At 58.5% G+C, this 23,524-nt stretch overlaps 1 protein-coding gene across 7 annotated transcripts in view; it reads right to left on the minus strand.

Annotated features, from left to right (window-relative positions):
* Akna (AT-hook transcription factor) overlaps positions 1 to 23,524 on the minus strand; it is a 44,301-nt gene that overhangs the window by 11,169 nt on the left and 9,608 nt on the right. For 4 of the 7 annotated variants that reach the window (XM_046451240.2, XM_046451247.2, XM_046451245.2 and 1 more), the window contains 14 exons: positions 20,506 to 20,873; positions 17,017 to 18,074; positions 15,355 to 15,429; positions 10,331 to 10,487; positions 9,568 to 9,722; positions 7,383 to 7,442; positions 6,339 to 6,466; positions 5,774 to 5,945; positions 5,188 to 5,330; positions 4,884 to 5,090; positions 3,880 to 4,108; positions 2,935 to 3,041; positions 2,044 to 2,252; positions 466 to 628 (listed from right to left, as the gene is read on the minus strand). In XM_046451240.2, coding sequence (XP_046307196.1) covers positions 466 to 628; positions 2,044 to 2,252; positions 2,935 to 3,041; positions 3,880 to 4,108; positions 4,884 to 5,090; positions 5,188 to 5,330; positions 5,774 to 5,945; positions 6,339 to 6,466; positions 7,383 to 7,442; positions 9,568 to 9,722; positions 10,331 to 10,487; positions 15,355 to 15,429; positions 17,017 to 18,074; positions 20,506 to 20,758 — 3,116 coding nt within the window. In that variant the 5' untranslated portion in view covers positions 20,759 to 20,873. The remainder of the gene's footprint in view (positions 1 to 465; positions 629 to 2,043; positions 2,253 to 2,934; positions 3,042 to 3,879; positions 4,109 to 4,883; positions 5,091 to 5,187; positions 5,331 to 5,773; positions 5,946 to 6,338; positions 6,467 to 7,382; positions 7,443 to 9,567; positions 9,723 to 10,330; positions 10,488 to 15,354; positions 15,430 to 17,016; positions 18,075 to 20,505; positions 20,874 to 23,524) is intronic. The other 3 variants (XM_046451242.2, XM_046451243.2, XM_046451244.2) reach the window with 2 other exon arrangements.

Here is a 23,524-nt window from a genome sequence, read left to right on the forward strand (position 1 = left end):
AAGGCCCGGGCCTGACCGCAGGTCAAGAGCAACGAGGGAGAGGGCGAGGCCTGAGCAGGCTGCTGACCACCCTCTCCCACTAGAGGAGGAGCTTGGTAGAAACTGCTGGAGACAGAGAGAGGGAGGAGAGGGAGAGAGACACCAAGAGAGAGAGAGACAGAGGGACAGAGAGAGCAGAGGGACAGAGATGAACAGGTGTAGTGGCTCCTGAGTTCACGCAGCGAACGAGCCACCTGCAGAAGACCCCTGCCTGAAGGGTGGACCCGTCCTAGATGTGGGGGGGGGGTCTTGGCCCCAGGCAGGTGAACCTCTCGGCCATTCCAGGAGGTCCCACAGAAGCAGCCCTGTGCTGGCTCTGCCTGGCCCCAGCCTGGCCCCTTGGTGTGAACTACAGGGCCCCCGCCCCGTCACCTCTGCCCCCGCCACACGGAGTTGAGATCCACACAGCCCAAGTGCCCGACTTACTCTCGCCCAGTCCTGGAGAGGATGAGGTTGGGAGTGGTCTCTGGAGATTCACAGGGCAGAGGGGCAGCTGCAGGGGCTGGGGTGGGGAGCAGGCTGGTCGTATTGCTGGGGAGCAGCTGCTCAGAAGTCCGCTTTTGCCCCTCGAACTCTGAACCAGGGCTCACTAAGGAGGCAGAGAGAGGCCAAAGTGAGCGGAGGCAGAGAGAGGCCAAAGTGAGCGGAGGCAGAGAGGCCACCAGAAGCTTCGGCTGGGTGGAATGTGGTGGAACACGGCGGTGAGGTTGGGAGACGGCACTCTGCAGAGGTCCCAGAAGTTCCTAAGGTGGCCAGTGACCCGCTGACCTCAGACCAGAGGGCTGGTCTATTCTGGGAGCATGGGGTGCTGTGCTGGGCCTTTGGGCTGCTCTGGCAAGAGGCCCCCTCCCCATTAGCACACTACCAGGTCCCAAGGGGTCACCTGGGCCCCCTTACTCTGTCACCATCTCAACATGTTGTTCAGGGACAAGCTTTGGGACCTCCATGTCCCTCTGGAATCAGTCATACATTTACCTGTGTACGGGAAGAGCATGACAAACCCTGACCTCTCAAGGGGACAGGGACCAAGGTGGACACCTGTGGCCCTGGCCCATTCGTAAAAGCAACAGGCCCTTGGGACATTACCCAACAATATATACAGGACACTGTTGACCCATGGGACAAACTAGGTGAATCTTCAGAGAATTACGCCAAGCGGAAATGCCAATCAATCCCAAAAGGTTCGCACACCATCTGGTTCCATTTAATCCATGTTCTCGAGATGACAAAATGATCGACGTGGGAAGAGGTGAGCGGCTGCTGGGAGCCAGGATGGGGCAGGAGGGGACGGGCGTGGCTACGGCAGGGCCAGCTGAGGCTCTTCCTGGCCAGGGTGATATTGCTGTCAATGCCGACAGCTGCTGAGACCCTGCTCTATGGCTGTGTGGGATGTGACCCCTGGGAGAAGCTGGGAGAGACACAGGAGATCTCGTGTACTGAATCTTAAAAGTGCATGGGAATCTACAGTTTTCTCAAAATAAAAAGTTTAATTAAATTTTTGTTTTTAAAGATGAACCAAAAGAAGAGGCAGAGTTAATCTGAGGTGTTGTGAGTCCCCGGAGCGGGGCGGTGGCTGGAAGGGGCTTGAGTTCTGGGGTTCTGTGTTCAAATTCATTAATGTATGATTTTTTTCCTGTATGTTTGTTTTATTTCAGTAAGAAGATTGTGTGTATCTTACACGGATAAAAAAATGAATCGTGCATAGAGTTTATAGACGTGGAAGGTGTTCGTGACACAATGTTGAGGGAAAAGAGGTGGCTGCCTTTCACCTAGAGGACGTCCCGTTTCTGTTTTAAGTATGTATAAATAAACACGCGTCTTTACCAGCATGAGAAACAGCTCACAGGTCTTTTTTTCTTTCTCCTCTCTGTTCACCCCATCTGTAATTGCAGATTTTCCTAGGATGAACCTGTGTACCGTTGTGTACTCTAAGGCACTCTCCTGTCCTTTGATATTTCTCTCTGTGAAGTTTGGCCCCACCCAGCTCTGGCCACCCAGACTCACCCATTTCAGAGGCCAGCACCCGGTCCAGGTGGGAGCTGGGCTTCCTCTGCTGGAGAGGACAGCTCTGGCTGGAGGGGTGCCTCTGGGCTCGGCTCCTGGGTGTGCTGGGCTCAGAGGTTCTTCTGGGGACCAGAGGACCCCTGGCCTTGGGGTGGGAGGGCCCGTCACGGGGTGCAGAGGCTGTGAAGCGCTGGGCTGTTCCTGGGTTGCTGGGGACCAGGCAGGAACAGACACATTGAGGTCCCACCAGGAGAGGCCTCAGGCCCTGGGCACCCAAACCCCACCATATGCTAAATCAACAGCTTCCCAAACTTTGGGACTTGTGGCCTTCACACCCTGGTGGTACATCTCCAAGGGTACAGCTGGTCACACACCCTCACACACGCTCCACAGCACACCTGCCACACGTGCCTGGGAAACAGCTCGATTTCTGTTGTAGACAATATAAAAGAATGACTCATCTGTTCCTCACACACACTTGGGACCCACTTTGGGGGCCACCAGTCTGCATGGTGACCCACCTCTCCTCTGCCCTCTCCCTCTCCTTGGGCTTCCCACATGGCCACCCCAGTGCCTCTGTCCCTGGCTCTGTTCACGTCACCGCCCCCACTGTGGTTTTCACTCATTCACCTGCTCAGCTGTTTATTTGTTCAACAAGTATCAACTTCTAGGACTGTCACTAATGGGCTGAGTGACAGTGGCCAAGTGGCTTCCCCTCTCTGAGCTTTTCTTCCCCTCTAGCAGTCAGATGGCAATAAAGGATGAAGCGGGGTGAAATGCAGGCCTGGGACACCCAGAGCCCCGAGCCCTGTGCTGGGCCGTCCTGGGCATCGGCATCCCTGGCTGTCCCAGGTGTGTGCACTGCGGGACAGTGGGGCGGTCCTGGGATACCTGCTGTGGGTGAGTCGGTGCTCTGGGGTCTGGTTGAGGGGTGACACTCTGCTGGTTTCTGAGCCCACGAAGCCACTGTCTGTCTCTGGGGATGCCATCCAGGGCTCCTGAAATAGGAAGTGTCCCTCTAAGTCTGCGGAGTGTGCGCAGGGCCCAGTCGGAAGCCCCTCCCAGGTGCTCCCACCTCGCATTCCATGCCTCAGGGCCCAGGGAGGCTGCCCCGCTCTCATTGCCAGGCCCAGGGTCTGAGGGTCCTCTGGCCCTGACAGGGGCACAGGTTAACAGCAGGGTCTCCATCCCTGAGAGGACCCCCAAGTTCAGCCTCCCTGAGGAGTAGCAGCCAGCGCTCCTGGGACAGGCACTGCGGCAAGGGAGGAATGAAAGGAGGGTCTCATCCCAGAATGTACGGCAGGGCCAGAGATGCCCCGGCCTCTCCTGACCGCAGACACACTCAGGCCCACTGCACTGGACAAAGACCTGCACACACACATGTCCCACTCTCCAGGCTCCAGCAAGGCCCAGAGAACATGAGTGATAGGCGCAGGCCCCCAGTGACTCCATCTAGAGCAGATGCCCGGCCACAGGCTCCTCGGGTGACAGAAGTGTGCGCGCCTCTGCTCACATGTATCAACGATCCTAATGTCACCTAAGTCACATTCCCACAGTGTCTGCGACCCCTGCCACAGTGTGGGAACAGCTACTTGATGGTGCAAAGGGCACAGAGGCAGGAACTAGCCGGCTATGACACAGCCAAGTTCCCCAAAGGAGGAACAAGAGCTCTAGTTGGAGGGACGGTTGGGGGTGGCCCGGGGCCTAGGCCCCGAGTGACAGGCAGGACCGTGGCTGGCAGAGACATGAGCAGCAGGCACTCTGAGGAGCCTGGAGGAGAAGCTCAGATGGCCCAGGGAGGGCCGGGCCCGGGGCCCCTGCAGTGAGGACACTCACCTCTGGGTGGGGCCGGCCAGCGTGGTGCAAAGACTTCTGTGGAAGGTGCTCGGAGATGCCGCTTCCCTCCAGGCTGGTCAGACTGCTCTGGTGGTACGCGTGGGCAGGGGGCACGGCAGGCCCCTGAAGAGCGGCTCTGGCCTTGCTCACACCCGATGTGTGCCCATCTCTGGTAGTGGAAGGCTGGAAGCTGGGTGGTTTCCCGGGTACCATCTGCTCTCCGGCCTCCCTGGAGAGAAGCGCAGCGTCTCTGAGCCCTGACAGAGCCAGGCAGCCAGGCCAGGGGCTGGGCCTGTGCTGGGAGCCAGGCTGGCCGGGGAAAACTCTGCAGTCAAGACCCCCGGGGGCCCCCATCCTACCTCTACCACCTTCTCACTGTGTGGCCCTGGGCAAGGCACTTCGTACCTTTGAACTTTATGTTTTTTAACTGTAAAATGAGATCCCAACAAAACCCACCTGATCCACCACAGCAGAAGTTCTCTGAAAAATCAATGAGGTGAAGCAGCATTTCCTAGACCTCAGGATTTTGCACCCCATTCTCCCCGCACCAGCCAGGGCTCCCACAGACTCAGAGACTGAGACCACTGCTGACCAGGGAAGGCCAGCACTCACGTTACACACAGAAACTAACTTTGAAAATAAATTAAAAAAAAAAAAAAGCATGAAAACCATCCTATTCTGGATGGATCCTCCGGCCGCTCAAGGCTATCTGTGTCTCTCTGTGACTCTCTCTCCAAAGGAAGACAGGTGCTCAAGACAAACAGCACGAAGGCTTTGTCCTTGCCGTCATAGATGGTCAGAGGGGAGGGATGCTACTTAACACTGCCCCCGTCCCGCTCGGAATAACATCCCCCAGCACCCACACGCCCTGCACGTGTCCTCCCGCTGTGGAGACCGGAGGGGCTGGCCACGTCCACTCTGAAGAGCATGCAGCGTGCTCGGACAGCAATCGTCTCTGGTTTCAGAGCAGGTGTGGGACATGTAAGGGAGCTCTGGGGACTTACTGCAGAGGGGCCCTGTGATTCCTCTCCACCTGCACCAGGTACTGCCTTGGGACAGCCCTGGTGGCTTCGGCCCTCCCTGGAGCTGGAGCTGGCCTGTCGACTTCCAGGGTGCAAGGATGCTCCTCCTCTTCCTCCTGCTCCTCCTCGTCCCTCTCCCCCTCCTCCTCTACCCTCAAGGCTTCAGGAAGGGACTTCACACTGAGGTACCTGCAGGACACACAGCAGGTGGTGACCTCACCCCAGCAGGACAGCTGAGACCCAGACACCCCGTCCGTGGCCAGCCTCTCTCCTGGTGGGTGCTCACCTCTCCAGGAGGCCGTGGAAATCCTGCTCCACCTGCAGCTCCTTATGCTTGAGCAGGGCTGGGAAGTCTGGAGGCCTGTCCTCTACCTCACTGCCACCAAGACTCACCTCCACATTCGCATGCAGCGGGCAGGTGCCGCTGGGCTGAGTCGGAAAGGTGGGGGGCAGAGTTAAACACGGCTTCTAAGTGTCTGCCTAGATATTCTTGTGCTGGGTGCTGAAGAGTGAGGTATATTAGACTCACTAGCCAACACCCCATTATGCGTGTGCCTGGCCCGTGTGACACTCAAAACTGCTGCCATGAATTGAGCAGCTACTATAAGCAAGCACCATACAGTCACTGCTTCTCAGCAATTCCCCAGTCCACAGTGCCCCCTACAGACAGGTTACTAGCTCAACCATTCAGAAACCTCTGCCAGAGAAGAGGTCACCTCCCGACCCCCCATCCCCGCTGAACCTCTTATCCCATGTGGCACACACTTCACACACAGGTACTGAAGAGGTCAATTGGGAAACGAAGCGGCATCCCAGTGTGCCTGGGCAAAGAGGTACCTCTGGGTAGGGGTCTGGAAGACTGGCTTGGGTACCTGTCCAGAAGGAGCGGGTGGGTGCGTTGGCGGGTGGGGGAAGCATGTGGTGGGGGAAGTGTCCAGAGCCGAGTCGGACCCCGCTAGCTCAGGCCCTCGCTGGATGTGGTCCATGTGGCCCTTCAGCTTGTCCAGGCGAATGCCCAGGTGGTAGATCTCCACCTCCAGCTCCCTGGGGTGGGGAAACAGCGGCACCAAGAAGCCGGGCATCAGGGACGAGACCCCAGGGAGGCCCCTGAACGGGCCACTTCATGTCACCAGTTGGGTGACATTGAGAGCTGAAATAAACAAGCCGAGAGAAGACTCCACGGGAACCAGGAGGCTTCAGCCCAGGTCCCTCCACTGTCCCCAGGCTGCCCCTCAAGGCCCAGTGAGGGGCTCAGCCCTCCTCCCAGGCCCCCACTGCTCCAGGCTCCAGAGCTCCGCCATCTGGGTGTGTCCTGACTGGAAGGACTGCTCTCTGCTCCTTGGTGTGCGAGTTGTGAGGCTGAAGTGACACCCTCCTGGTGACCCAGGAAACCCAGGGGCCTGCCCCACCTGTTTCCTGGGCCTCCTCAGCTTGTACCTGGCAGGATCGAATTTCCCAGTGGTCCCCTTGGAGCTGGCCGGGGGCGGAGCCAGGTGTGGCTCCCTGCAGGCCCGCAGGTACTCCTCCTCCAGGGCCGCATGGGTGGCCTTCAGCTGCTGGAAGCCCTGAAACCAGACCAGCCAGGAAGCCCTGAGTGCCCAGCCCCCGGAGCTCTGTCCTGCACACAGGAGCCCCGGAGACTGCTATCCCAGCCCAGGCCTCTGCCCTGAGCTCTCTGACACCAGCCCAGGAGGCAGAGGCCTGACCCAGAGCCTGGGCACCACCCTGCCTGGGCAGACCCTCAGTGTTCAATGTACCGTCACAATGTCCCCCTAAGAATCACACTCGAGAGACTCTGGGTCTGCACTCTTGATTTGCAAAACTGGGTTTCAGAAAATGAACCCCTCACCCAAGTCCTAGTAGCCCATGATGACAGATGGCACGATGGCAGCACGCTGCCCGTGATGATGACAGCACTGGCAGAGTGTGGCCTGTGCTAAAGCACCGTGTCCCCCCCCCCCCCTCAGCTCCACCACAAACCCAACGAGAGGATGGTTTATCATCTCACTCAAACAGGAGGCAGCTGAGGCTCAGGGAGGTCACCGAAGTTGGTGACTAAAGGTCACAGTGACTGAGTGAGTGGCGCAACCAAGATCTGCACCCAAGCGTGGGCGTCAGGAGGAGCTGGCTCTAGGCTCTGCTGCCCAAGACTGTGTGGCATTCTCTTAGCTGCTCTGGGCTTTAATCCCTCCGCAGTTAAACAGTGTGATGGCTGCAATTGCCTTCTGGGTTTTTATGAAGATGAAATAACGGACGTCGGGAGCTTACCACGGCGCCTGGCCGGCCACTGCTGTGGCTGATAAGGTGGTAAGTCCTGTGATACAGTGACCACTACCCGGGGAAGCTAAGCAGGAGTTGTTCACTCTAAAAGGAACCCTGTCTGGGACTCTCATCCGTCCTACAGTAAGAAGCTGCGAAGACTGTGCTCTGGGGACAGAGCTGTCTAGTGGCTCCATGGGCATCTCCTGGATGGGTCAGTACCTTGAGCTGGTCCTGGGGTGTGAGCTGCCCTGCCTGCACCAGTCCCTCGAAGGATTCTACCTGGACATTGAGAGGGGAAGAGATGTGCTCCGTCAACCCAGAGCCCTCTGCACCTTGCAGACCTCCGCGCTCCTCCACGTTGCGCTTCCGCCTGCAGGGCTGGGCCTGGCCTGGGGACGCGGGGTTTCTGCCAAGCAAGAGGCAGGTACTGGAAACGGACTGCCACGGGCCTTGGCCAGGACACCTTGGGACGTCCCAGTGGAGCCTGCTGGAACTTCCTGACAACAAAGCATACTCGGTCCTGTGCGTGGATCCCAGGGACGGCGTCTATGGCAGCCCGTTGAGGGGTCAGACTGTAAGTAGCCTAAATACCTGTCCATGGAACGGCACGCAGACCTAGGAGGAGGGGGACATGGGCAGGGTCTCATGTTTAGACACCTTCAGTGTCAAATCCAGGTACCGGACAGTGTTTCTAGTGCTCTGCCCTCTACAAACCCCCACATAGGAAACACAGGGAAAAAATGGGATGACGTTTTCTTGTATAGTTGTCCCTTGGTTTCAGTGAGGGACTGGTCCCAGGACCCCAGAGATGTCAACATCTGAAGATGCTCAAGCCCCTTATGTCAAATGGAGGATTTGCCCATGACCTTCATCTTCCCCTGTGGGGGGAGACGGCCTTCCCACTGAACAGACCCTCTGAGCATGGGCGGGGGGGCTATACATCCCAGGTGCATCTATTTCTTCAAAAAATTTTTATTTGTATTTTTTTAACAAAAAAAAAAGGAAAAAAGAAAAAGAAAAAGCAAGGGATTATTTGGGGTTCGCTTTTAGGGAGTCTCTAGGAGATCAGTACTGGAGCATAATGCAGAGATTTATATAATTATACTAAAATATGTCACTTATAAATTAGAAATGTACTATGAGCTACACGTACAATTTAAAAATTCTCTAGGAACCATGTTAAAATGTCAAAAAAAAAGGTAAAAAAATTTCAATAATATATTTTATTTGACCCCAAATACTGCTTCAACCTGTATTCCATGTAACAGATGGCGGGGGGATTTATGTCTCCTCCCCACACTGTCCTGGAGGGCTAGTGGGTGTTCTATGACCCTCTGCTTGTCTTCACTCAGACCATCACATGTCAAGTCCCCAACAGTCACAGGGGCCAGCGGCCTGTGTCCAAGAGGGCAGCCTGGATCACAAGGGGTCAGCTAGTGGCCAGCGCTTGCTGGTGTGGTGGATGACTTTGCTTTACTTTATGGAAAACACACAGGATGGAGAAGCAAAGTCTCTCCAGCCACAGGACCAAGAATGGTGGAGATAAAGAGGAACGAGGACCTTGAACATGGTACCCGAAAATGGATGCACCTGGAAAACACCGCGGTAGCGTCAGAACTCACTTATGTGAAATGACCAGAGCAGGCCAACGCAGACACAGAGCGCAGGTGAGAAGCGTGCTGGCTGGGACAGTGGGGACAGGGAGGTCTCACAGATGGGACGGGGGCATTTCTCTGAGGAAGGGGTTCTACGGTCCTGGTGCAGGTCGTGACTGCATTTCCGTTTTTGCCTTGGCACCGGGAGCTCAAGGCCAGGGTGAGATTCTGGTGAAGTGCTCAGGGTCCCACTGGACACTTTGCTTACTCATTTCACTAAGTTCCTACGTTTTCTCCCCCCTTACTTCCTCTCCGCCCCAGTTTCTTAACTTCCTTTTTCAGAATGTGGTTTAAAATGTTAGGTATTTTCATAAGCTGCTTTAAGCACTTTTGGAGAAAGGCCAACTGTGTATTTATTAAAAAACCTGCAAACGATTCAGTAACTTGGAGTGTTTGATGAAATACTGAGACCCCGTGAGAGGTGACAGAACTGCTTTCAGTAATGAGGTGAACCACGAGGGGGTGAGGCACGCCCTGTCACTCCTCCAGAATTCTCAGAGTGGAGTCTCGCTGGGCTCGAGGGGACGCCTGGAACACACATGCAGGTTTCTGGCGGGAGGCGATGCCGAAAAAGAAGGGGTGATGGGGAGGGGGCTGCAGCAGTGTGGCTTCTAAGCCAGGAGAGAGGGTCGTGCAGGACGGAGCCAAGTGGACTCAGCGCAGGGGCAGGGGTGACGGCGGGCATCCTAGAGGCCTCTTGAGACCTCAGGCAGTTAAGTCCTGCTGGGGCAGAGCTGGGGGCTGCTCACCTTGGCCAGGAACCGACTGGTCTGGGAAGCCAGGGCCTGGGTCCACCCAGTGGAGGACCGGTCCTTGGTGGTGCCCTGGCTCTCGGGAAGCCACCCTGAGGCAGGCTTGCTAGCAGTCCAGGAGGGGCTCAGGGATCCTTGAGCTGACGGCCACCCTGAAATTCAAAGCCAGGGGCACTGAGACCAAGGACAGTCCTCACGGGCAGACAGACAGTGCCCAACCCCAAGGCCACCACAGCTGGGCCAGCTGGGCCCTCTTCACTGTGGCTGAGGAGAAGCCCTGGGCAGCGGGCTGCCCCATCTGCAGGCGAGAACCAGGCCGGAGGTGCCCAGATGGCTCGGCTGGGAGGGGCAGAGCTCCAGGCTCCAGCTCAGGAGGACCCAGGTTCCGGTCCTGAGCCTTCCCCTTCTTGCAGCGCGACCTCAGCGTGCCCCACCTCCCAGCCGTCCTGGGTGACAACAGTGCAGGCCTCAGGCTGACGGGGTGACCCGAGACCATCATGGCACAACTGGTGCAGGCGCTACAGGGACGAAGCTCTGTCACAGCTCACCCACCGCCACCGAGACACCACGCGCCAGAGCAGGTCCACCAGGTGTCTCTGGGCAGCAGGGCGTTTCCCCAGCCGACTGGCCTCTTCAGGTCAAAGGGCCCAGGGAGCGCCTGGCTTCTTCCGTCCCCTGCCTGAGGCCAGTGCCATCTCCTTGGCAAACCGAGTCCCCCAGCAGAACCTCAGGCGGGAGCCTGCGCGTGCTCCAGACTCACCTGTAGCTCCCGGGGCCTGGGGCTTCTCAGAGGGACCAGGCCACCATTCCACAGAGCAAGGCTGGGGGATAGTGAAGGACAGGGCCTTGGTCCCCTGGGGCATCATCCCCATATGGAGGCTGTGGCTGGGCTGGGGCGGGTCTGAGTACAGGTTCACCTGAGACAGAGGGAGGCAGCAGACTCACCCGGGAGGCCTCAGGCCACTGGCTTCTGCCGGAGCCCTGGCCCACCTGGTGATAAAGACAACAATGGAGCCAGCAGGCCAGCACTGTGAGCAGCTCACGTGCCCTCCTCTGCTTTTTCCGTGGTCCCGAAAGGGAGGCAGGACGGGGAACATCACCCCCAGTTTCCAGAGGAGAAAACTGAGACTCAAGAGAGGCTAAGTCACTTACTCAGAACTTCCAGCTGAAAAATCCATGGACTAGGATTATGACACTGTCTATCTGACCCCAAAGCCTATGGGTTTCCACTATTAACAATTGTTATTAATGACGTTGATGACGTGATTATGCTACATAATACATAATACTCATAATTGCTGATATTTTTAATTAAATAAAATATTTCCAACAATTATTATTATATGGTTAGTAAATAGCAATCAATGGATATTTGAATGAAAGAACGAGCCACCAAGTGGGCAAACGAGTCCCCTGCTGTAGCAAATCGCCACCATTTGAGAATGGATTTCATGAGCCCCGGGAGGAAGTCTCTGGAGGGAGCACTGACCAGGTAAGACCAGCTGAAGCTCAGCGTGGTCCATGAAGGAACTGTGGTCCATGAAGAATTTAGAGTTGGGGTACCAGGGTCTGCTTCTGGGAATGGGGCTGCCTGAGCACGCCACGCCCACATGCTCCCATGACGGCCACGGCCTTTCCCTCCACAGTGCTGGGCAGCCGTGGCAGAGACGGCAAGGGCCACAGAGCAGAACCGTCCACGGGGCCTTTACAGAGTTTGCCAGCCCTGGCTTAGTGCACGTGCTCGGGAGTCACAGCCAGGTTCCTCCCCACCCTCCCCAACCACACCCCTGGGGGTCCTAGAGCTAATGTTTCCAGGCATGCAGTAAGTGCCCAATAAACAGCGGCTCCCACCCTCATATGCATCGTCACCACGACCGTCATGATTGTCATCGTCACTACCATCATCAGCAGCACCACCACCACCACCTTCTTCACCATCATCAATAGCATCACCATCACTGTCACCATCATCATCACCACCACCATCATTGTCACCATCACCATCACCACCACCATCACTGCCATCATCTACCACCACCCTCACCACCATGATCACCATCACCACCACCACCATCATCATCATCACCATCACCACCATTACCATCATCAATAGCATCACTACCACCACCACCATCACAACCATATCACCATCACCACCACCACCACCATCATCATCACCATCACCACCATTAACATCATCAATAGCATCACCACCACCACCATCACCAGCACCATCATCATCACCATCCTCACCGTCATCCCCATCATCCCCACCATAACTGTTCATGTGGCCAGTGTGGAACGAGTCCCCGGAGGAGCTATACTCCAGTGCTGCCTTGGGCCCCATCATGATGTCGGGTGGGTTATCACGACTGGCTCCCTGCTGCCCCAAGGTCAAAGGCAGTTGAAAGTGGGCCTATGGGAGGGGGCTCCCTGGTGCCCGGGTAAGCAGCTTCTTATGCTCATGTTGCTCTATGGGTCCTGGCTATGGCAGAAAAAAATCTAGCCCACGTATGACTTGGCCCCATGTGTCCCCCTCTACCAGGCTGAGCCCCACCAGATGAGAACAAAGCTGGATTTTAATAATCCCCTCGCCATCTGCTCAGCCCCGCCCCACCTGGGCCTACGGGGGTTGCCCACAGCACCCCTCTCCTCCTGAGGTGACCCAAATCCCAGGGGGGGCCCAGCCCTGAGACGCCTTCTCTCCTCACACCCATGCCACCCCTCCTTCAACCCCAGACCCCACCTGGGGAGCAGCAGGAAAGTGTCCTGAGGGATCAGAAGAGCCCAAAGCAGAGGCCCACAGCTTGTGCAGATGCCCAGAGGAGGTGGGGAGTGGGCGAGGGGGTGACAGCTGCAACCTGTCCCTCCTGGGACACAGAGACACCCGCCCCTGGGGCTAGAGCACCCCTTTCAAGCCCGGTGTCCCACGCTGCTCCCTGAGGCTGGGCAGAAGGCTCCCTGAGGGCTTCTGGGCAGGGTGGGCAGTGAGTTTGGGAAACACTGGGTTAAACTCAGGAGCATTCTCTGCACAGATGGACTCCTCCAGCCTTCAGAATGCTAATGGGCCTGATGAATGGGGTGGGAGGGGAGAGGGAGGGTGGGGGGAGGGGAGGGGGAGGGGAGCTGCACCCTGAACACAGCCTCCCGCCCTGCCCCTACCAGGGCTTTTGGACCAAGAACACACTGTGGGGAAGGCCATTTATGTCATCCCTTGCTTCCTTCTGGGGTAACTTCTGGTCACCTCAGCCCTTCCACATCCCCTGCAGCTGAGATGGAGGGACCGGGGCGTGGGGGAGGTGGTGACATGGCAGCAGATGTGGTGATGGCCTCACACGCTCTGGCCAGAGCCCAGCAGACTCCTGGCCATGCTGGTGCCCGGCCCGTGCCACATGGCCCTGGGCGCCCAGCTCCAGATCCTTTGAGGTTTCCAGCCCAGGGCTTGCCCCTAGCTGGCGGCTTCCCTGGCTGCAGACCCTGGGCCTTTCCTCTGGCTGTGGCCCTGTGGTGTGAACAGTGCCTCTGGGGCCAAGTCGCAGGCTCCGGGTCTCCTTGCTGAGGGGAGCTGCTTAAGGGCCCAGCTGTAGACCACCAGGACTGCCCACAGAGAGCGCCACTCCCCATCCTCATCACTACCGCCTGCCTCCACCTGCCTCATGCCCAGGCCTATCATGCCGTGCCAGGGTGCAGCAGGCTTCCCAGGATCGGGGGGCACCTAGAATGTGCAGACAGCTGTCAGCTCCCACCTTTGCCTCTCAGGCCAGCTGTGGGAGGCTGAGCAGACCTCTCCCCCGGCCCAGCCTTGGTTTCTGCATGTGGAGACATCAGATGAGACGACCCTGGGCCCAGGCCTGGCACCTCTGACCAGTTTGGCAAGTGTTTCCTTCCCGTGGGTCCACACCTGTGCCCACCCACAAACTGCAGGCCTGGTCTGGGCGGCCACAGGTTGCGCCAGCCCCCTCCCCCATGGGCTCTGGGCAGGGCAAGGGGCTCAGCAGACCCTAGGGAGTCACACCCGCTGCTTAGCCCGAGTGGCAGGATTGGTGGGGGGACTGGGCTCCCTGACAGGGCTCTCTGAGCAGGGCTCTGAGCAGGGTGTATTCTTGGGGTCTCCTGAGTCTGCAGAGCAGAGTGTACAGGGTCCAGAATGAGGACCCTGTGGGACCCGGGGCAAGGTCTCCCTCACTCTGGGCCCGTAACTCCTGCGGCTGGGACTGGGCCCAACTCCATGGTGCTCTCCCACGGCAACCGTGAAAGCAAAAAGGGGTGAGCCACGCTGAGCTGCTCCCAACCTCTCCTGCCTTTGGTCCTGCCAGCTGGACACCTGATCAGGGCTTCAGCCAGGCAGCCCAGTGCCCACGGGAAGGCCCCCGAGTCCTGGGTCAGGAACACCCAGGAGATGAGGTCCTGGTTGCTCCCAGTGTCCACCCAGCCCATGCCCCTGCCCAGAACATCCCTGGTAACACCCCCTAATCCTGCCAAGTGGCTGCCATGCACGCGCCAGGTCCGTGCCGCCATGCTCACCACTTCCTTCAACCAGTGGGGGGAGGGGAGGAGGTGCTGCCGCACCCGCCTGGGCCACTTCCGGACCTGCAGCAGCCACCACCCCAGCTGGGGCCCAGGTTTCCCAACCTGTAAAATGGGGCTGCTGGCAGCTTTGGGCCTGGTGACCAGTTCCTTTCTCCTGGGACATTCTGAGTCTGCAGCAACTCCTGTCCCTTCCATCCCTGGGCCTGGCTCAGCACTGGGAGGGCCTGGAGGAGCCGTAAGACCCGGGCACTGGCTCCCAGAAGGAAGGTGCGCTGAGCCCCTCTTACAGATGCGCCCCACCAGGGCAGGATGGGAAGGGATGCTCCTACCCTAGGTGGTGGATGTGGGGACGCAGAATAGGCCTTCTTCTCTTCTCTCACTGTGCCGCCTCCATCCACACGCCCAGAAGCACCTCTAAACATGAAAGCCACATGCGGCAGGGGAGGGGGCTGCAGCCCAAGAGGGGCAAGCCGTGCAGGACAGGGGTGCACCCACGCCAGGTGAGGGGCTGCGTCTGTGCCCTGCAGCTGCCAGGCCTCCACAGCAGCCTCGAGGGGCAAGAGTGGGCTGGCAGACAGCAGGAAGCCATCGGGGCCGTGACAGCCCCCACTTCCTGCCTCACCCCAGGAAAGAGGAAGGTCCAAGAGCAGGATGAAGCCTCTTCCCAAGACAGGTCGGAGCTGGGCAGCACAGCAGCCGGTCTCCAGGGGGCAAGTCTCCCCTCCACACAACCCTGCCCCACATGGTGCTCACATTGTGGGGACCGGATGTGGGGACCGGATGTGGGGGAGACGGCAAAGGTGTGACCCAGGAAGATGAGGCCCAGGAAACAAGCACCAGGGGCTCAGAAGAAATTCTGTGCTAGTCCCTCGAGTCTCAGAGAGCCCAAGTTCTCTCTTCAAGGTCACACAGCTGATTAGTGATGGAGTCAAGAGTCACACCCCAGGCCACTTATCCCAAAGCTCATCTAAGAAGAAAAAGGCTTCCAGTGAATTTCCTGGTTGCCCCACAGTCTGCATTCATGGATATCTAAGCTCATCAGCAGTGAGCCCAGGGGGCAAAGTCATGGCCAAGGTCACAGAGAGACTCTGAGGTAGAATCAGGGCTGGGCTCCACTATCCTCAGAAGGGACCACTGCATGTGGGACTTTCCCTTTTCTAAAGTGAGGCAGGAGGTGGTGGCCTCTCCCTAAGACCATGAGAAAGTGCCCCCTCTTAGAGGACTCGGGACCCCTCCACCCAGCCCTCCAGGTACCTTGGCCCCGAGGCGCAGCTGGTCGATGGTGTTCTCGGCCTCCGCATACTTGGTGAGGAGCTTGTGGTAGTCCTTCTGCAGGAAGGAGAGCACCACCGTCACACCAGGCACGCAGCACCCCGCCCTGAAGAGCCCCTGGTGGCTGAGCCCCCTCCCTGGAGGTCCTGGGTCCCTGGAGCAGAGTTCAAGGTGGGAACCCAGCAGACATCTCTGGGTGCTGTACATACAGACCCCCCATGTCTAGATCCTGGGGCAGCAGTACAGCAAGGCCAGCCGTCAGGGAGCCAGGGTGAGGCCTCGGAGGGCACCTGGATGCACAACCCCCCCCAGGGTGGCCCTTTCTCTCTTCCTTGTCCAAATCCCCTGCCCAGCTCTGTGGGGTAGGGCCGCCCACCTTCCCACTGGCACGGCTCCTGGTGTTGAAGCAGCCTGTGCTTTGTGACTATTTTCAAAATCTGGCTGAATGGGTCACCCAAGGGTCCCTTGGTAGAAACACAGGAGACTCAGAAGTCACAGTTTCATTAAATCAGAATCATCTGCCTTCAATGATCAGTGTCACTGGTCACCTCTGCAGGGTGAGAGGAGCCCACTCAAGGTTTTGTAGACAGGTCAGGAAAAGGGCAGATGGAGCCTCCTGGGTCTTCCCCACGAGAGCCAGACCTTGGAGACCACCCCGTGAGAGGCAGGAGTTTACTTTTTAGAAAATTCCTGGTCATGAATGCAGAAGGAGCAGCAATATGAGAATACTGCCATTTTGTCACCCAAATAAAGGGCTTGGTCAAGGGCACGACTGTCGGGCTGCAGACACCACGGTCAGGCCTTCCCTGGAGGGGGCAGGCGGGCCTGCGGGGCCATCTCGGGCCACACACTCCTTTCACGGAGCCTGGGCCTCTGGCACACAGACGACGGTGGCCCAAAAAAGCATCTTGCTCAGATGGCCAGTGGCCCCACGAGATGCCCGGGTGCAAGGTGCAGGATGGGGGTGGCTCCCAGGGGGCACCAGCCTCCCATAATAAGTTCCAAGGAAGCAAGAGGACAGACATGGGTTGAAAGAGAATCGAAAAGAAGGGAAAGAGAGAACACGGGGAGGAGGCCTGGAAGTGAGTCAGACATCAGACAGGAGCTCCTGGGACCACTCCCTGAAAGGACCCTGAAGGACCCTCAAACTCACTGAGAGGAACACCGCGGGGCACCCAGACCAGGGGTTGAGAGCCGCCTGGGTATCTGAACCACGGTGTCCAGGGCCTTTTAGGTCTCACGTGGCATGGCGGCCATGCGTCAGGAAGGTGCTCATGTTTACTGACGCACTAAGAGGTGAAATGACTGGGGACCTGGAACTTGGCTTCCCGACGGCGGGTCGGGGGGTCAGACACAGACGGAGAAGGCTTTGGCAGCTGCTGGGGTGCACAATGTGGCGTCCACTGTACGATTCTCCCCTGAGTGTATCTGGGTTTCTTCCCAGCAGGAGTTGGCCACAGCAGACGTGAGCAGTCCTGGCTCTTTTTGACCAAAGGGCTTAGGTCTGCCTCATGGCTCAAGGGATAGCTCTCCCACCGCTGGCAGGGGACTCCTGGCCAGACCCAAGGCTCCCTATCCCTGTCTGCCTCCGTCACAGCCAACAGGTGCCCGGGTGACTCGATCCTAGACAGGAGCCCCGCTCACCTGGAGTTGGTGGACCAGCTCAGTGGCCTGTTCGGGCGTCTGAAACTCCTGGGGTACCCTGGAGATGGGGTGGGCAGGAGGTGGGTCCTTGGCCAGGGATGCTTCTCCACTGCTCAGCAGCACCTCCTGTACAATCTCGGCTGGTGACTTGAAGATCAGGGGCCCAGTGGGGCCCTGAGGCTGCCTGTTATGGCTTCGGGACTTGGGGGGGCGGTAGCTCTCATCTTTGGGAAACCTCACTCGCGGCCCCACCTTGGAGAAATCAGGGAGCGGGTGGTTCAGACGCCCCCGGCCATACTTGGGGGCATCAGAAGAAGAGTGGTTGGCCAGAGTGGCTCCGTGCTTGGGCAAAGACCTGTCCTTCTGAGCTGGCCTAGGCCGGGGATTCTGGGGGCTGACGGAGCCAGTGAATCGGGAGGGCAATGGCTTAGGTGATGTCTTCGTCTGCTTCCAGGCCTGGTCTGCAGGCCGTGACAGGCTGGTGGTAGCTCTTCTCCATGTGCCTGCAGCGTTCTGGGGGCTCTGGGCTGGTGGTGCTAAGGGGTCCTGGAATTCTGTCGGCGTTGCCGGAGCAACACTGCCTCCAGTTCTGTCATCTGGGTTGAGGTGGTGGTGGGGGCTCTGTGGCAGGTTTTCTGTGAGGGCAGCGGGCTGGGGGACATCCGTCTCTCTCTCCCAGGAAGAATTAAGGCTGTCACTGCTGCGGCCCAGGCTCACGGTGCCACTGCTCCAAGACCTGGCAGAGCCGAGTTCAACAGATGGGTGGACCTCAGAATGTTCTGGAAGTTTGCTTCCACTGCCTTGTTGGCCAGAGGCCACCCAGCCTCTGGCCTGAGCCTGCCCCTGGGCCACAGCGCAGGTGTTCCCACGGTGCTCTGAGCTGAGAGCAGCCTCCTGCCCCGGCCTTGGGGAGCTCTCCCCAGGGTCCTCAGCTTCAGGACTCCCAGGGACTTCATCTGACTCTTCTTCAGTCATGTTCAATTGACAGTCCTGCTGGGGGAGCCAGTGGAGAGGCAGGGTGGAACTTTCTGGGCTGTCCACGACCTCTGCTTCAGGCTCTGGAAAGACAGGTCATCCGTCACTTAGCGTGGGCTGGTCAGGCTATGTGACTTAACCCCACGTCACTTCAACCTTCTGCTTGTAGGGATGGCAAGAATCCCTACAAGCCCCCACAGAGCCAAGTACTTCTGGGACACCTCTTCAAACTCCAGCCGCAAACCTGGTCGGCCACACCCCCTACAGGGTCTCCCATCTCAGCAAATGGTAGTGCCACCTACCCAGCTGCCCAAGCAGAGGCCTGGAGGCATCTCCGTCACTTCTCTCCCCCTAATGCTCCTACTCTGTCACTTGGTCCTGTCCCATTACCTCCTCCAGAGCTCTCAAACTTGCTGACCACTCTGAAGTTCATCACCACCGCTGTGCCCCAGCCCACATCCTCTCAGGCCTGGACGTTGCAGTAGCCACCTGCTTACCTCCTCAGGCCACACCCTCGTCTCAGCTGCACCTCCCTGTTGCTCTAGGGCAAAAGCGGGCCCTACGGCCCCTGCCACTCGGACCCCACTGGCTCCACTGACCCATCTCTCTCCATGTTCACCTAAGCTCTCCCTGCTCCCAACCCAGCCCCTCATTCCCTCCTGGGTACACACGCTTTGCCCTCTGCAGGGCTCCTCCCTCTGCCCAGGGAGTGCCTCCTAGTGGGCCTTGAGCACCAGCTCCACTTGGCTCCACAGGGAAGTCCTGTGCCCACCCCCCCCCCACGAGGTCACATTCTCCAGTGGACAGACTCTCACGGGGCGGACGGCTGCACTTTGTGACACCCATCTCAGGGGCTGCGGCCTATTTGTGTCACCTGCTCATTAATAAAGGTCCCTGGGACACTGTGAGCTCCGTGAGGACAATGACAGGCACAGTGGGCACCGCTGCGTTGGCAGAGCAGGTGCTCAACACCCAGCGCTGACTGGGGAGAAAGAAGTGGAGGAAGGTCATGTGCGTGAAGCCCTAAGGCAGAGGAGTGGCTGGATGACTACACAGTGGGTGCTCAGGAACACCCCACCCCCACCGTCACTGTCCCCGTCCCTGTCCCCTCATCATCCCCGTCCGGCCACCATCCGCAGCTTTGCTTGTTAAGCACCTGCTCTTTCGTCTTCTGGGATGGAAGAGTTTCATGAGCGAGTCTGGGTGACACCAAGAATATGCTCTCTGCTCTGGCTGGACACCCTGGTCACCCCATGTCACTTGTGCCTCCCAGGGTCGTTCTCCTCCCTTGACGGCCGCTTTAGAGCAGCACATCTGAGGCCCAGAGGCATGAACTTGCTCTTGGGTAACTTCAGAGAAGCCCTGGACCTCGAACCCAGGCCTGGCCGTGCAGTCGACCTTGGAGCCAGGGTTCACTCAGGTCCTCTGACCCCTCCCTGGGGCCTGGGTGAGTCACTGACCTCTCTGGTGACCTTATTCAAACTCGAGGCCTGGCCCTCCTACCTGGCAGAGCATGGAGTGAAGGGAGGAGAGAAGGCCAGGCCCGGTCCAGTCCTGTGCCCAACACATGAGGTGGACCCAGGACATGGTGGCAGCTGTTACATCAGAGCAGGGGTCAGTTACCATGTGGCCCCAGGAAGGGACGCCTCTGTCCTGTTACACAGGGCATCTCAGTCCCCATTCCCTGAAGGAGCCCAGATGCCCACTGAGCAGGCACGCGGGGGACATTGGGAGCAGGACACCCTGGCCTAATGGCTCCTCCCCCACCCGCAGGGGCTCTGCTGATGCCCAGGGCCCTGAAACGGGCCTTTCTAAGTGCAATCGCACCATGTGTCAAGCCCAGTGTCCAGCGGCACCGGCACCCACTTCACAGATGGGGAAACCAAGATCAGGGAAGAGTCCTGGCAGGAAAAGCCCAGGGATGATCTGCGGCGGGCTTGATGCGAAGGCAAACGAGGACCGCCAAGATGGCCACGCTAGCGAGAGTCCAAGGCCTCGCAGGGAACACAACCCCTGCACCAAGCCTTCCCACCACCAAAGGTGTCACAGACCAAGTGTTCCAGGGGGAGCCGGTGACACCGCCATTTATGATCAGCACAAGAAGCACCAGGACACCTGAGGCGTGGAAGGTCCCACTGTGGACACGCACTGTGGACCTCCAGGCCAGCGTGAGGGGTGGCTTGTGGCGGTGTGGGGGGGGTGGAGGACTTAACCAGGGGCAGGTGACCAGGAGCACGCGGAACGCTGGTCCATGTCCCATCACGTCTGCACATCCGTGCCCAGGGAAATGGGGGTTCTCCGTGGGTGGGATATCGAGCGACTGTTCATTTCACCTCTTTTTTGTGTTTGTGGGTCTGATACCACGTGCAGTGTCACAGCTAAAGTAGTTTAAGGTCTCGAGTCATAGATTTTATATTATAAAATGAAAACTTTCAAGGCTTCCTGACTCCCTGGAAGCCAGGATGTTTTGGGGACAAGACACCACTGAGGGTGGGAGTGGGGGGTCACACTCACCTTCTCCTGAAGACCCTCCTGACTCCTGCGGGTCTGGGGCCCACTCCAGGGGTGGCAGATGCTGCTGGGCCAGGCGGAAGTCCTCCAGGAGCTCGGGGCTGGCGGCACTGGGGAAAGGCCGCCCGTCCCCCCAGCCGCGAGTGCTAATCCTCTCTGCATCCTTTTCCTCAACCCAGGCCCAGCGCCGCCGCTGCTGGGGCCCCTTCCCTAGGCCTGGCCCGGCCCAGTGGACCTCAGTCCCCGAGCTGGCCATCAGCCTGGCTCGGGCTTCACCTCCGCCGCTTCATCTTCAGGAGACAGAGCTGCTGCTGGGGACCCCAGAGTCACTGCAGGCTCTTCTCAGCACCAGCCATCCTGCCTGTGGCCTGCTGAGGACACAATCAAGAGACAACGTTATTCTTAGAGACTCCTCCTTCGTTCAGAACAAGAGCAAGTCACCAGGAGGACTCAGGGGCCAGCGGGCCCTGTCCACTCCCGCTCCGTCCTCTTGAAGCTGCAGGACCTTGGGAGAGACATTTTGTCTCCACTTGCTATACTGGTCACACTGGGATAAGAATCTCCCTCTAGGGTTTTATAAAACTCCCTGGGACACTAGATAAGGACACCAGCGGCCAGCACACCAACCACAGGTGTCTGGTGTCACTGTTATCACTGGCCATCCAGTGACTGTCCCTGTGGACCAGGGTCCACACACAGGCCCTGCTCCCTGGAGGACTGGCAGCCTGGGGGAGCAGCGATGCCCAGGCCAGCACAGCTCCAGGTGACAGGCGGTGACTGCCATTTATAATGGGGAGGAGAATTTAGGTTCAAAGTGGGGAATGCTGAAGAGATCATCCCAGGGGGTGAGCTAATTGAAAACAGGCGCCCAAACAAACCCAGGCCCACACCTGTCCACAGCGCTGGGCACAGCGGCCCAAGGGTGGAAGCGCCCGTGTCCATGGATGGACAGATGGGTAAACTACGTGTGGCTTCGGCACACAATGAAGTATTAATCAGCCACAAAAAGGAATGAGGGGGACTAAAGGGGGCTGCAGTCTTGACACTTGTCCCTCGCACTATGTGAAGTGAGGGAATCCAGACACTGAAGCCACGTGGTGCACCAAGCCACCTACAGGGGTGTCCAGACGGCAAGTCTACACACAGAGAGGAGGAGGGCGGGGTGGGCGGGGGCAGGGGAGAGAATGGTCCAGAACTGCTTGACGGGCAGGGTTTCCATTTGGGATGACGAAAGTGTTCTAGAAGTACAGAGGAGGGCGACCGAGTGCAGTGGACACACTAAATGCCACTGGGCTGCTCACTTAGAAGTGGTTGATGTATGTTCTATCCATCTCACTTCAATACAGAGGAAAAAACTAACAGGGCATTCCAGACAAGGGGACCAGGGGACACAGGCCAGGGCCGGAGGGACGAGCCTGGCGGGTGCTGACCTGGACTAGGGGAGGTTTCCCACGTGCTGGGGTGACTGGGGCCTGGTGACATTGGCAGCAGGGAAAGTGGCGAGGGAAGGGGTAGCCAGCCCCAGGTGAGCCTCTCAGGTCCTGTGTCCAGCACAGAGTGTGTCCCAGTGGGCTGGGCAGTTCCTCTGGCTGCTCTGGGGGAGTGAAGCGGAGTAGGAGGCCTGGCCAGAGCTGACTGTCGGGATGGACCCTGGTCAAGCGGATGGTGGCCCGGGGAGGCGCCTCCTCTCCTCCCCTTCTCCCTCTGCCGCTTCCCGCTCTCCTACATCCAGCCCCTTCCAGCGCTCCCTGGGAGCCAGGCCTGGAGCGCAGGGCCAACAAGCAGGAGCACAGCCCTGGGAGCCCCCGGGGCCTCCACCCTCCACCGCTGGGCAGCCCCAGGCCAGCTCAGGAAAGGCCTGTTCTACAGGTGGGAGGACCAGCCCAGAGTGGGGAGGGGCCTGCCCCGAAGCCACACAGGGGTCCGGCAGGCCAGGGTGGAAGTGGGCCTGCAGCCCACGTCCTGGGCTCTCCCCTCCATGCTGTGGCCAGGCGGGTGCGAGGACAGGCTCTCGAGATGGAAGGAGCCTCGCTTCATTCAGTTGAGAAAGTGAACAGGCGGCTATTTCTGGACACAGAGCTCCCTAGGGAACAGTGTGGCCCAGGAAAGGCCAACTTCTCAAGGACGGGGTAAGCACAGGAATGACTCCCCGGCTCGGCTGCTGCCCCAGCTCGGGGACAGGGCCCCACGGCTTCTCCTTCCTCCTCTCTGCCCCCAGTGCGCAGCCCCAGAATTTCTTCCCTGTCACCCCTCGGGTCGCCCCTCAGCCCCATCATCCCCACCACATAAGATGTCCCCACTCCGCCCGCCCGGCTGGACACGTGACATCTTCTCTGTCTCCCCTGCTTCCTGTCACAGGTGAACTTCTTTCAAATGATAAAACGGAAGCTCAGCAGACGGAGCTGGGGCTGGGGCTCAGGGGTGGAGCGCTTGCCTCGCACGTGTGTGTGAGGCACTGGGTTCCATGCTCAGCACCATGTATAAATAAGTGAGCAAAATAAAGGTCCATCAATGTCTAAAAACACCTGAAGCTCAGCAGAGAATAGTGAGTGTCCAAGATCACCCAGCTGCTCAGTGCACGGGCACAATTTGTGACCATCAGTCCTGGCCCAGGGGGCTACTGATTTTTATTTTTGATCATACAACCCATCAGTAAGAATATATTTTTCTTATGACTTCACGTATATAACCTTGTGCCAATATACTACATGTATTAGATGAAATATCTCCAAAAGCAGATTTTCAAAAAGGTTCAATAGAAAATAAATGTCTGAACAGACGTGCTAGTCCTCCTGTTCCCATGCCTCCGGCAGGAACTGTGGGCCTCTGGGGCCTTGGCAGTGACCTTGACCTTGAGTGTGTGTGAGGATCCTCTGGGCATGCGGATGCCTGGGTCCAACTGCAGAGAGCCCGGCTCCGCCTGGGGATGGTCAGGAACTGCACTTAGCCAGGCCTGGGCAGGGCCCACCCTCGGAAGCTCGCTGGCCTTTCCTGGTTTCCGCCACACACAGGAACAGGGGCA

The sequence above is a fragment of the Marmota monax genome, unplaced genomic scaffold (assembly GCF_021218885.2).
Source record: "Marmota monax isolate L192 unplaced genomic scaffold, Marmota_monax_Labrador192_F-V1.1 WCK01_AAM20220418_F8-fsc00020, whole genome shotgun sequence".
Classification (NCBI taxonomy): Eukaryota; Metazoa; Chordata; class Mammalia; order Rodentia; family Sciuridae; genus Marmota; species Marmota monax.